Below are 13,012 nucleotides of genomic sequence, written 5' to 3'. Positions count from 1 at the left end.
CCTTTTGTCAGAAGATGGGGCACTTTCCTAACATTCCGTCTGGTCTCAATAGTACGTTCATTAAAAAAAATACCATAGTGATGAGTATGTAGGTTCTGGGGATCTTATTATAATTTGTGTGTCCAAAGTTCGAATACAGAATACTTTAATTGTAAAACAGTAGTATTTGTCTACATAGTGGTAATGCTACTTTTTATTTGTAGTAAGTACAAAATCTGTGAATGACTACCAATACTTTTGTACTTTTACTCAAGTTAATGTTAAATTCCGGACTTTCACTTCTACATTGCGGTATTGATACTTTTTACTTATTAAAACATTTGAGTACTTTTCCCACCATTCACGCTCACACGCACGCACGCACGCAGGCACACACACGCACACACACACGCACGCACGCACACACACGCACGCACGCACACACACAGCCCTCCCACTTCCACTGGGTTGGTCGCCATGGCAACGGGCAGTCAGGTGACTGTCTGCAGACACAGGGTGCAGAGAAAAGGAACATGGCTGCTCGAGCTGTCACAATAATAAGAGACCGAATGAAAAACAACTGAAATATAACATTTAAATCTACTTGATTTCCACGATCGTGTCCGCGACGTGACCACAGCGTGGAGAACCAGGCCGGATCCAAGGTGATTATTGTTATTAACATCGTAACGGCCACTTGATTACTTTGATCAGCGTTTGAACATCTGACGTTTATAGCAGCTAGTTTTAGCAACAAGCCTTTAGCTTGATGATGATGATGATGATGATGATGATTAGACCAGTGGTTCTCAAACTTTTTCATGTCAAGGACCCCCAAATTGACACTTATTAGCCCGCGGTCCCCCATTTCAAAAGATATGCCAGGGATGAGGGACCCCCATAAGAGACGATTTTTTACGGCTCTAGCAGTGATTCTCAACCATTTTAATTTCAAGGACCCCCAGTTTGACATGCATTAAGGCTACAGACCCCCATTTAATGGCATTTGTATCACTTTATATTGTAAAATCTATGTCAATTTAACTCTGAGAGTGACCAAATGGACCCTAACGGGTCCATTTGGTTCCATTTGTACACTTAGAGTTACAGACCCATAAGGGTCCATTTGGTGCCTAATCTATCATTTAGCTGGGGACCCCCTGGAACTCCCTCAAGGACCCCTGGGGGTCCCCGGACCCCACTTTGAGAACCAATGGATTAGACTGTGTTACTGGAGCTAGCTGAGTAAACCTACAGGGGTCCTTGTGGGGGGTACCAGGAGGTCCCCGTGGTAAACTAGTTAACCTAGCGATCACAATCATTTTAACCACTTTAGCCATGTTTTATACTTTGGGCTATTCAAAAATAGCAGATCTACAAGCTCATGCGCTTGTAGATCTGCTATTTTTTGGAAAAATCTCTGGCACAGAATATTTCTGAGATCGGGGGGGTCGGTCCGCAGCTAAATGCATGTCATTTGGGGGGTCCTTGACATGGAAAAAACTCTGATCTATGCTCCGCTTAGTACGACAGTGTCGCTAGCCGACAAGAACGGATGCACAGGGTCGCGTTGTGAGCTTGTGCGTCTGTTCTGATCGGCGGGCGACGCCGCGGGAGTTGGAAACCCCCTTTGAGTCAGAATGTGCCTTGATGTCTCTACTCTGTCTGTCATTGATGTGAGAGCCTGTTGACAGTGGTGGAAAAAGTACTCGCATGTTTTACTTAAGTAAAAGTATCAATCAGTGTACTTAAGTAAGAGTATCAACCAGTGTACTTAAGTAAAAGTATCAATTAGTATTAGCATCAATGTAGAAACACTCAAGTATTGGCATCAAAAATAAAATGTACTTAAAGTACCAAAAGTATAAAGTACTCATTATGCAGAATGTCCCATTGCCCCATTGCACAAGATTTCAAATGTACAAAATGTATACAAATCTTTTGAAAATTGCAGATCTACAAGCTCACAATTTTTAGATCGGCTGTTTTCAAATGGCCGAAATGTATATAAGGCTGAAGTGGGAATGTTTTGTAATACGCAAAACAAAATCTGCAGAGTAACTAGTAAATAAAGTTGTCAAGTAATTGTAGTGGAGTAAAACTACAATATCTGTCTCTGAGTTGTAGTGGAGTAAAAGTATTGACAATTGGAAATACTCCAGTAAAGTAAAAAATACCTACAAATTGTACATAAGTACAGCACTTGAGTAAACGTACTTACCGTAGTTACTTTACACCACTGCCTGTTGATAGCCTTTGAAACACACACACACACACACACACACACACACACACACACACACACACACACATATTAAGTAAAAGTATTTTAAAGGTGTTGAGTAGAGTGTTGGTTCAGGGGTCTCTCCAGCTCTTTAGTAAACAGAAAATGAATTTTCAAGTCAGGACACCGATTTTAGCCAATCAGGAGAGAGAACTCATACCAGATAACAGGATAAACAAGTGAAATTGGAAGTGATGGCACAATAAACAAAGCGCTTTACATAGATTGTGCATTACATTCACCCATTCACACACTCATTCATACACCGATGGGCAGATGAAACCATGCAAGGCACCAACCTGCTCATCGGGAGCAATTAGGGGTTCAGCGTCTTGCTCAAGGACACTTCGACACTAACTCTGGGGGAGCCCGGGATCGAACTGGGAACACAACATTGCGGTTCCCATCCGGCCGCTCTACCGGCCACAATATATAGCTTTAACTTTTACAAAAAAATCTTTTTGTTTTAACCCAAAATATCACTATGTAGGGTAGGCTGGTATCTCATATGAACACAAACAGCAGCAATGTAATGTAATGTATGGCTTCCACAGGTCAAGTAACAGATTCCATTTATTGTTTGATTGAAATTTGTATTGACAAAACGTGCATATACAACATGACCATATATTTGTACATATCTGTCAAAAGGATAAAACATGCAAAGAAAATAGTTTGAGAGCCTCTTTCCGATGAGGCCATTTAAATAATTGATTCTCAACTTTTTTTCAAGAACTCCCAGTTTGATATGCATTGTGCTACGGACCCCCATTAAAAAAAAAACTTTTATCTCTGGTACCCTAAACTGTAAATCCTCAGTCAAATGGAACAAGTCAAATGGAACCACACGGACCCATAATGGTCCATTTGGCTCCATTTGACCTGTAAGAGTCCATGGACCCCACATTGAGCACCACATACTTCAAATCAGCATCATCATCATTATCAACGTTGTATGATTTCAGATGAGCAAGGCACCGGGCGGCATGGCGAACGGCCCCAGTCAGAGCAACAGCCACTTGGGGAGAGACACTCAGGTGTGGGAGAGGCCCTGGAGCCTGGAGGAGATGAGACAAAGCAGTGCCACCTGGTCTCTGGCTGCAGATTCTGGGGTAAGGCAGAAAGAAACCAGAAATGAGCAACCAGGTCTATGAAAACAAGTCCAAAAGAAGTGACTATAGGCCATGCGAGCACTTAAAAGGATCCCTGGCTGATAAGCCTCATATGCCTTAATACATTATAATTGCCCTCTATAACTAAAATGTAAAATTAAAAACACCTTGAATATTTTACTCAAGCGGGCCAATGCCTGTCGCAAGTTGATGATGTCATGTTCCATGTGTGGTCTAGCCCTATGGAATTTATGAAATGCATGCAACTTTATACTTCCTAAGGTTAATATGAGCATCAGATCAATATTTTTTTTTTTTTTTTTTTTCACATGCATTCCATAGGGCTGGACCACACATGGACAAATGACATCAGCTTGTGACGGGCATTGTCCCGCTTGAGTAAAAGATTAACTGTGTATGTTTTTATTTTTTATTTAAGTTATCAAGGGCAATTATAATGTATTAAGGCATAAAAGGCTTATTAGCCAGGGATCCTTTTAAAACACGTTGATCTGCTATTTTCAAACAAATCTTGGAAGAGAAAAAAAATCAAAACATTTAGAATATTTTTTGAAACATTTTAACAACACTAATCTGGTACTGGGGTCCCTGGCACAACATATTTTTAGATGGGGGGGGGGGGGGGGGGTCCGTGGACAAATGCATATTAATTTGGGGGTCCTTGACCTGAAATCCCCCAAAAAAACACAACCCGCAACTACCAATATTTACGAGCGACATTACAGAAAAACAAGCCCAAAGTCACTTATAATAAGAGGACATGGCAACACTGAAAGACACCACTGCTATTTGGTCCGGTATGATCCAGGTTTATGGTCTTGTCGTTGTTTGGTCCACAATGCCTTTTACTGTCTGTGTGAGGGGTTGTCAAACTTCTTCATGTCAAGGACCCCCACATTCATATGTACAGTATATGGCCGTGCGGAGTCCCATTTGAAAACATTTAGGTAACATAAAAGATAAGATTAAGATTAAAATTGTTCAAAAATAGGCGATGTGGGAATCAGTTTGATTAGTTTAGCTGTGAACCCCCCCCCTTTTTTTACAGTCTAGTTCCCCACCTGTGAGGTTATAGCAAGTGGGCCACCAAATAATTGCCAAAACATAAGGCTGCATAGACAGATGGGTGGGCTGCGGTGCCGGTGTGAACTCTTTGTCGATTTTCAATTGGGCTTTGATCCAGAAAAGGTTGGGAACAACTGCTCGAGCACCAGAGGTCGTGTCATGAACTGCTTCATTCCATCATCTTCAAGAATGTCCCTTCTGGAGAGGCCCATGGATAATGAGCTCTGCAACGCTCGTAATTCAATTAAGCCTGCTACTGTAAGCTAACGTCATCCACAAGGAATACTTGGACACTGCAACACCGCCCCCGTCAAGAGGGGCGGCTTGGCATAACTCCACTGCACGAAATATCCTAATAAATATCCTTGTTGCATATAAGTACCCGAGACTATAAAATAAGATGGGGATTTTGGTATGAAACCTCACACTTTTTATTTAACCAAGTATCCTATTTCATATCATAACATGCTATAACTACGTGTCTGGCATTTGTAACAAACCAAACCACTTGAAAAGTGCTTGAGAATTCAGTGACTTTTTGGTGTTTAATTTATTTATTTATTTATTAATAATATTTCTTAATTATTTGTGACATACACTATCACACACATTCATACACATATACACCCTTGCACTTGCATAATCAAAACATAGTTAAAAAAGAAAAAGTTAAAAATGATACAGAAATGAAATAAATCACATTGTTTACACTTTCTTTACCATATGAAATATAGTTTTCAGTTTCCTTTTCTCTTAAGTAATGATCTCCATAACATTCATGTATGTTTCCCAAAGCTGGACAAACTCATTCTGCTTACCCCTAACTACAGTATATGGTGGTTTTTATTTTTAATAGTGGAGAGACCTGGTGCTTCAGTTACAGTAAACTTACATGCATTATGAGTTATGATCATTTTGATAGCGGAGAGACCTGCTGCTTCAGTAGATATACATGCATTATGAGTTATGATGATTTTTTTAAATAGTGGAGAGACCTCCAGCTTCAGTTAACATGCATGCATTATGAGTTATGATGATTTATTGTAGTAGTGGAGAGACCTGCTGCTTCAGTAAACATACATGCATTATGAGTTATGATGATTTTTTTTAATAGTGGAGAGACCTGCTGCTTCAGTAGACATGTACAGTACATGGGGTATGGGGCATCAAGGCACTAAGAGGCACGACTTGACCCAGCTAATAATGGTTTAATGGGACGCATCGCTCCAATAAGCAGCAGCAGCCAATGTGGTTTCTGTGTGTACTGTACTGTATGTATCTATGGCTAACTTTGGCATCAATGTGCTTCCTGCTTCCTGTGCACAGCTGTTCCTGTTCCTACAAGACTTCTCTCAGAGGATGTTGTCAAAGACCCACGAGATGGAGAAACAGCTGGACGGGCTGATCAGAGACACCAAGGCTGCAGACTCATGTCTGCACTCCGTCTTCAACGACTTCCTCATGCTGTCCAACACGCAGTTCATAGAAAATGTGAGATATTTTAAAACATATTATTTTTACATTATTTTATTTGAAGTACTGTTCCCATTGCTTCTTCATATTATTATTATTATTATTGTTTTGTTTATACCACTTTCAACCTGGCACCCCTGTGTTGGGCATGACGTTATAGGTGAAAGTATTCAGAATATTTAAAAAATATCTGATCTACAAGATCGTGATGCGACACGTTGTGAGCTTGTAGATCAGCTATCTTTGAAAATGTTTCAATAGTGTTAAATGCCATGACCCATGGAAACCTAAGGCCCAACATGTTCAAATGGCACTCCTCTCTTCACAGCTCCATAGATCCACCAGCAACAATGAAGGTTCAGCCTTTTTTACAGGTTTTATTAAAACCCCACTGACTTAAGGGTGAGCTGATACCAAAAAGACAAATCACTAACCTACCCCTATGAAAACCCAGGCTGTTAAAAATACTGAACATCTCCCACTGGAGCGGGAGAAAGCCGGCCTTTTTGACTTCCCTCCAGAAGGCTGGAACCAATCATCTCCCTGCAACACATCACAACCTGCAAACCAACCAGTCACTCACTCATTCAATCAGCCAGGCACACCTGCAGCCCTTCACTCAAACACACAGGCTAACCTACACAGAAGATTAAAAACACAAGCGTAAAATGGCCCCGATTCATAACGAGGGTCGTAAATATGGGGTAAATAAAGTTCGTAAAGGCCGGTCGTATTTTGTTAGTCACAAACGGACGTGCAATTCCCAAAGGGGTTCGTATATCCCTGAGATGTGCGTACTACCAGTGCGTATGACCAGGTGTGATGATTACTCTGGAAGGCTGCATCCAACAGCATCCAACCGTGCTGAACCGTGCTAAACAGCGTTGCCATGTCCGCTTATTATAAGCGAATTTGGGCTTATTTTTCTGTAAAGTTGCTTGTAAATATTGGTAGCTGTGGGGTGCGGTTTTTTGGGCTTGTTTCTAAAGTGTAGTTGGTTATTTGGGCTTGCTTCACAATTGTTCAATTGTTTTAACAGGTGGTTCTCAAATATTTTTATGTCATGGACCCCCAAGTTAATACAGATTTGTGTTGTTAGAATGTTTAAAAAATCTTCCAAATATTCCACATTTTATTACAAGATTTGTTTTTAAAATAGCAGATCTACAAGCTCACAACGGTTTAATTACAGTGCTTATAATGGCCTAAGTGCCAGTTGCTTCTTTTGGGCTTGTTTTCCTAGACCTGGTTGCTTATTTCTCTCACAACATCTGGCAACGCTGATGAAAGTTTGAAGTTCAACTCCGCCTCGTCCAAAGCAACAGATGCGGTGTCGCATCGCCTTGACAACGTACTGTTCTGTCTGGAAGCGGATCACATAATAAATGCTTTCATGTGTAATGAGAATAAAGAAGTTTACAAGGTTTAACCCCATTACCAAATAAAAGGCTAATAAAACGTGGAAAGGATATTATATAAGCGAGCCTTTTCTAATGAACATAGCGCACCTTTACCGAGGTAAAAAGATGATTTTGAAAATAAATCCAGGGCATACAAGTGAACGCTTCTATCCGATTATGGACCTGAGCTTATTGATTAAATTAGTTAATTTTGGATATCACTGTCCTACGTCGGAATGGGGAATGGATCATCTTCTGGACACAGCTTTCATCCACTTTAGTTTCCTCATCAGATGGTAATATTTATTAGGCTGTTGTGTGTGGCGTTCATGTGATCAATATACAGTAGCCTACAGTCGGCTTTACAAATTAATACCGCGGCACGGACACTGATGCAAGTCAGTCCCTCCGCAGTTTCATTAAGGCATCATAGCCTATTTTCATTATTACGTGACACACGCTGAGATGACCCGCTGGCAAACACAGCTCTAAATGCAACTCATAGCCTAGAAAATAAATAAAAAGCGGTGGAATCTACATCATGTCTATATTATGCATAGGCTACAAGCAAGATATCGTTTGACATTTATTTTTTATTTTTTATATATATCTGTTGACAAATGTTGGGCACATATATATTTTATTTGAGGTTTGCCACTGTTGTAATTGATTTTGGCATGAAGAATAAAGCATTCTAAAGACATACGCACATTTCAGCCCTGGTAAGACAGCCTCGGGGCTGACCTGAGAACGTACGCACCTGACGCACAAAACACAGAACAAAAAACTTTTATGAATCCGACTGCAGGTGTAGGATTTGTCCTAAATGCCGGTACGTACAAAATATGGTCGTAAATCCCTTTATGAATCCGGGCCAATGTCCTTACGACAGGGTCGTTGTTTATGAAACATTTCATGGACTAGAGGTTCGGGCCGCTACGCCACCCTCACGCCTACGTTGCACCGCAGATCCGACCAATATGTCCGAGTCTAGTGTCAAGGGCTTTATCAGAGTGCCCGTTGTACCCGTCTGTCGGTGTCCCTTTTGTGCCCATATATAGAGATCTCTGTATCTGTCTGTCTAGATGTGTCCCTTTTATGCCCATATATGGAGATCTCTGTATCTGTCAGTCCTTGTCCCTTTCATTCACTTATATGGAGATCCGTATATGCCCATATATTGGCATGCCCATATATGGGCATATCGGTTTGATCAGGGTTCTGGACAACTAGAGATCCATATATGCCTACTGTATACAGTATATGGATATATTGGTCGGATCGGCCTTTCTGGTTATGTTTGAGTCGGAGTGACGTGGCCGTGGTCCGCCCGCAGGCCAGCCCGCCCGCCTTCCCATTGGCCAATCTTAATATAGGATATTGTGATTGTGTCTCTTGTACCAGAGAGTTTATGATGAGGAGATCGAGGATCCTGCACCCAAAGCCGAGGCTCTGGACAAACAACCAGAACCGGTATGAATAAACAAAAATTCATCCTTTCTTCTTTCCTTTTTTTTTTTACTTCGTCTTTGTTGAAATGTTACAATCATATATATAAATTGTATGGTGGATACCTACGAGTTGTATAAACATAGATGTGTTTTCCCCTTAGGAGAAGACTCGAGAGCAGAAAGAGGCAGAGTTGATTCCTAAGATGCAGGAAGCAGTGAATTACGGTCTGAAGGTTCTGGAATCTGCCTTCGAGCAACTGGACATCAAAGCAGGGAACTCGGACTCTGAGGATGACGACACCGCGGACAGAGTGGACGCCATACTGGAGCCCAAGGTACAGCGCTGTTGCCGTTTTGATTTTCCCCATTTTCACTTTCATTTCTTTTTTTCAATCTCTCTTTTTTTCTTTTAACCCATTAAAACCGGGAACGCATCTTGTGTAACCACTTCAACCATTATTTTATACTTTGGCTATTCAAAAATAGCAGCTCTACAAGCTCATAGCGCGGCACCGAGTGCCGCGCTATGAGCTTGTAGAGCTGCTATTTTTGAAAAATAGCAATCTTGCCAATCTTGAATATATATATATATATATATATATATATATATATATATATATATATATATATATATATATATATTTGAGTTACAAATGTTCGCTTAATATATATATTTTATATATATATTTTATATATATTTTTATAAGATTTGCTAAAATTTTCATGATTTTTCAAAAAATAGCAGATCTACAAGCTCATTGCACGTCACTCGGTGCCGCGCTATGAGCTTGTACAGTATATCTGCTGTTTCTGAATAGCCAAAGTATAAGATAATGGTTAAAGTGGTTAAAATCTAACATGCTTTCCCGATCTTAATGGGTTACTAGATTATAATACGTTTATGTAATAATAAGCAAGAGTTCTGTAGCCTCGCGTGGCCAGACAATATCACACGACACACTGCGTGGATATTAGTCTGGTCCCTATCAACGATAGATTTTTTTCCAAGGGGCGGTTACAAAAAGATCCAAACGGACTCTATTGGTTAGACCTAAACCAATCAGAGCAGTGCTTCCTTGTTCACCAACCAATCAGAGCACTGCTTCCTTGTACGTCATTGCTCCAAATAAGGTGATAAGCCCGCCCACATTTGGATACTGGGCCCTGGTTGGTTCCGCACAACTGCGGAGGGAGAGAAATGGAATCTCTATGGAGGGGGGCCAGACCTAATCTGCCGACGGCTAAAGTGCGATGCGATTTTGCAAAGGCAGATTTGTCTGGAACCAGGCTAAGAGTTCTGTACAGTGGTTCCCAAACCTTTTAGCTCGAGACCCAAGCTAGAAATTTGACGTCTCCCCAGGAAGCCAAACTACGGAAAAGAGCAGATCTACAAGCTCACAACACGTCGCAATGCGTTGTGAGCTTGTAGAGTTGCTACTTTCACTACTTCTTAAAAGGTTCTCAGTTTTTTTAATTAATGGAATTTATTTTTCATTTTTTTCATGTATGAAGTTATTTATTTTACATTTTTCCTGAACATTTTTGATTATTTTTTTTAAATCTCATGAAACAATTGCAAAACTAGAAAAAGTGCTCCTCGGAGCACGGGTCTCCGCCAGGTTAGGTAGGTTATTGTGGCCTCCTGGTGGCGCTATAATAGGCCAATGTGAAAAGGGTGACATTTGCTCCTCAACATAGTGTGAATGTGCGTGCAGTTTGACCGCAATCGGACACTGCGTTCATGATTTGCGGCATTTTGTTCAAAACAAGCCACTACTGCAAACTTTAGATGTCAATCTTAGTCAATCAGGATGGAATATGAAAAATCAAACATATCCGTCTTGATCACATGACTATAGAGATCATGTGTACCGATTTGCGTGAAATTTGGATAAAATCGGAAGGAGTAATATAAAAAAAATTGTTTTATATAAGTCGGCCTCCTGGTGGCGCTATAAAAGGCAGATGTGAAAAATGCAGGGCAAAGGTTTTTCCTTGACCTCTAGGGAGTGCGCTTACAAAGTTTTACACAGATCGGTGCAGTTATAGGTAAAAACACGAATCGGCCTGTTATAGCGCCACCATGAGGCTGATTTGAACATTTTCAAGTGGCATTTCTTCCTCGGTATAGTGGAAATATACGTGCAAAATTTCAAGGAAATTGCATGCTGTGTTTATGATTTGAGGCATTTTGTTCAAAACGGAGCACTCCTACAAACTTTGGAAGCCATTTTTAGCCAATCGGGATGGAATATAAAAAATTTGAATGACCCGTTTCGTTTAATGACTATAGAGATACTGTGTACCGATTTGCGGGATTTTTGGACAAAATCTGTAGGAGTACTGTCAAAAAATATGTTTTGCACAAATCGGCCTCCTGGTGGCGCTAAAAAAGGCCCATGTGAAAAATGTGGGCAGAGGTTCTGCTGTGGCATCCAGGGAGTGTGTGTGCACAGTTTCACTGCGAGCAAGCCAACGGTGCCGGAGATTAGCTGTCCACAGACAGAATGACGGACGGACACACGGACGGACGGACAGGGGCAAAACATACTCTCTGGCCATGCCTTTCGGCCTGGCGGAGACAATAATGATAAAAAAAAAAGGGGGGGGGGAAATGGATCAGCACCCATAAAAACGTGTCCGTGACCCACAAATGGGTTCCGACCCAGTGTCTGGGAAACATATCATTGCTGTCGGGAAACCTCTTATGTCCATACTCTAACTTTTTGTGATGCCATAAATTAACGCCCTACTTGATCATACTGCAGCGTCGCACAAAAGCATCAAAAGTAGCAGATCTGCAAGCTTGAAACGCGGCGCGAAGCGACGTGTTTTGAGCTTGTTGATCTGCTACTTTTGATGCTTTTGAATTTGAATCTTGACAAGTAACAGTTTTGGACATAATGTGAGGTTTCCACCCGACAGAGGCGATATTTCACAGGTTCTGGTCTTGCTTCCATACTCTACTGCTCAGTTTCAGATGAGCTTCTCAGATACCAATTTGTCCCTTCTCAGAAGGTAGTGTTAACTAATAGAATAGTAATATTAAATAGATTAATGCTGTTTTCTGCCCCCCAACCTTCCAGGATCTTTACGTGGACAGACCCCTACCATATCTGATCGGCTCCCAGGCCTTCATGGAGCAAGATGATGTTGGACTAGGTGACCTTTCGAGTGATGGTAATTCACCCTCAAAAAGACAAAGGAAGCACATTATAATGTTTTAAACTCTAAACCATTCAAATGTTGTTTTTGTTTTTTTCAGAAATGTCCATGGACAGTGATCGAGACAGTGTGATGGAGAGTGAGGATGAAAAGGATGAGGTAGTTAGACTTTTTTCTTCTATTAATTTCTTTTTTGAACAAATCCACCTGTACAGTATGTGTCAGTGGTTCTCAACCTGTGGGTCAGGACCCCCATATGTATTTTGGGGGGTCCCCAGATGGCAGTAAAGTGACAAGTTAAGGACTTATAAGACCTTTTTAATACCAAAAAATGTAATGAATTGAAAAAAGACCATTACTGCATCAAAAGTAATCAACAAACTGGTCAAACATTTCCCAAATTGTCAAATAATATAAGAAAAGGGTACGACGCCATGCGTTGTGAGCTTGTAGATCAGCTATTTTCACAATATTTATCTGTGGAACCGAGTCAAACAAAATTGAATGCCTCAAGTCCTTACAATTCCAAGTGCTTGTCAGGGTGGGGTGTCAAATTTGATTATTTTGGGCAGTCCCCAGTTAAAATATGATTATTTTGGGATTCAAATAATGATTATTTTCGGGGGTCACGGCCTGAACAGGTTGAGAACCACTGCAGTATATCCTGCGTGTTTAGTTCACATCTCATATGTGAAAGCGTTTCCTCTTTGCCGTGTGTGTCAGCAGCAGTCAGAGGAGGAGTTCGAGCAGGAGGCCAACGGCAGCATTAAGAAGGTGAGCTGACTTTCACTTCAAACTCACAGTTCACAGTCATGGTCACAGTCAAACATTTTGGCAGATAAAAACGGCATACGTGAACATGAGAGAGCAAAACACTCCGCGCCTCGTCACGTGGTGGGGTTTCTAAAAATGTGGCGCTCCCTTCATAAACACTTCAGGGAAAAAAACTAAATCAACATCTTTTTGGATACTACCTTAACTGTAGTCTCAGTCTTTTCAGCATGTGGTGGCATACCTGTTTCCTGTTGCGGTTCATTTCCCCATAGCTTCGTTTGATTGGCT

At 41.0% G+C, this 13,012-nt stretch overlaps 2 protein-coding genes across 6 annotated transcripts in view; both read left to right on the top strand.

Annotated features, from left to right (window-relative positions):
• The window catches only part of LOC308100275 (histone H1-like), a gene marked incomplete at both ends in the record, with an annotated part of 201,694 nt that overhangs the window by 87,557 nt on the left and 101,125 nt on the right, over positions 1–13,012 (top strand). The gene's annotated exons all lie outside the window — the stretch shown is intronic.
• Positions 507–13,012, top strand: part of washc2c (WASH complex subunit 2C) — a 40,114-nt gene continuing 27,608 nt past the window's right edge. For 4 of the 5 annotated variants that reach the window (XM_080449257.1, XM_080449259.1, XM_080449258.1 and 1 more), the window contains exons 1-8: positions 507–644; positions 3,229–3,375; positions 5,788–5,952; positions 8,739–8,807; positions 8,947–9,120; positions 11,872–11,965; positions 12,051–12,109; positions 12,674–12,724. In XM_080449257.1, coding sequence (XP_080305383.1) covers positions 3,229–3,375; positions 5,788–5,952; positions 8,739–8,807; positions 8,947–9,120; positions 11,872–11,965; positions 12,051–12,109; positions 12,674–12,724 — 759 coding nt within the window. In that variant the 5' untranslated portion in view covers positions 507–644. The remainder of the gene's footprint in view (positions 645–3,228; positions 3,376–5,787; positions 5,953–8,738; positions 8,808–8,946; positions 9,121–11,871; positions 11,966–12,050; positions 12,110–12,673; positions 12,725–13,012) is intronic. The other variant, XM_080449256.1, reaches the window with a different exon arrangement.

The sequence above is a fragment of the Gymnoscopelus braueri genome (genome assembly GCF_963280865.1).
Source record: "Gymnoscopelus braueri genome assembly, chromosome: 14".
Lineage (NCBI taxonomy): Eukaryota > Metazoa > Chordata > Actinopteri > Myctophiformes > Myctophidae > Gymnoscopelus > Gymnoscopelus braueri.
The sequence above is the reverse complement of the archived record's forward strand: the minus strand, read 5'-3'. Positions and strand labels throughout refer to the sequence as shown.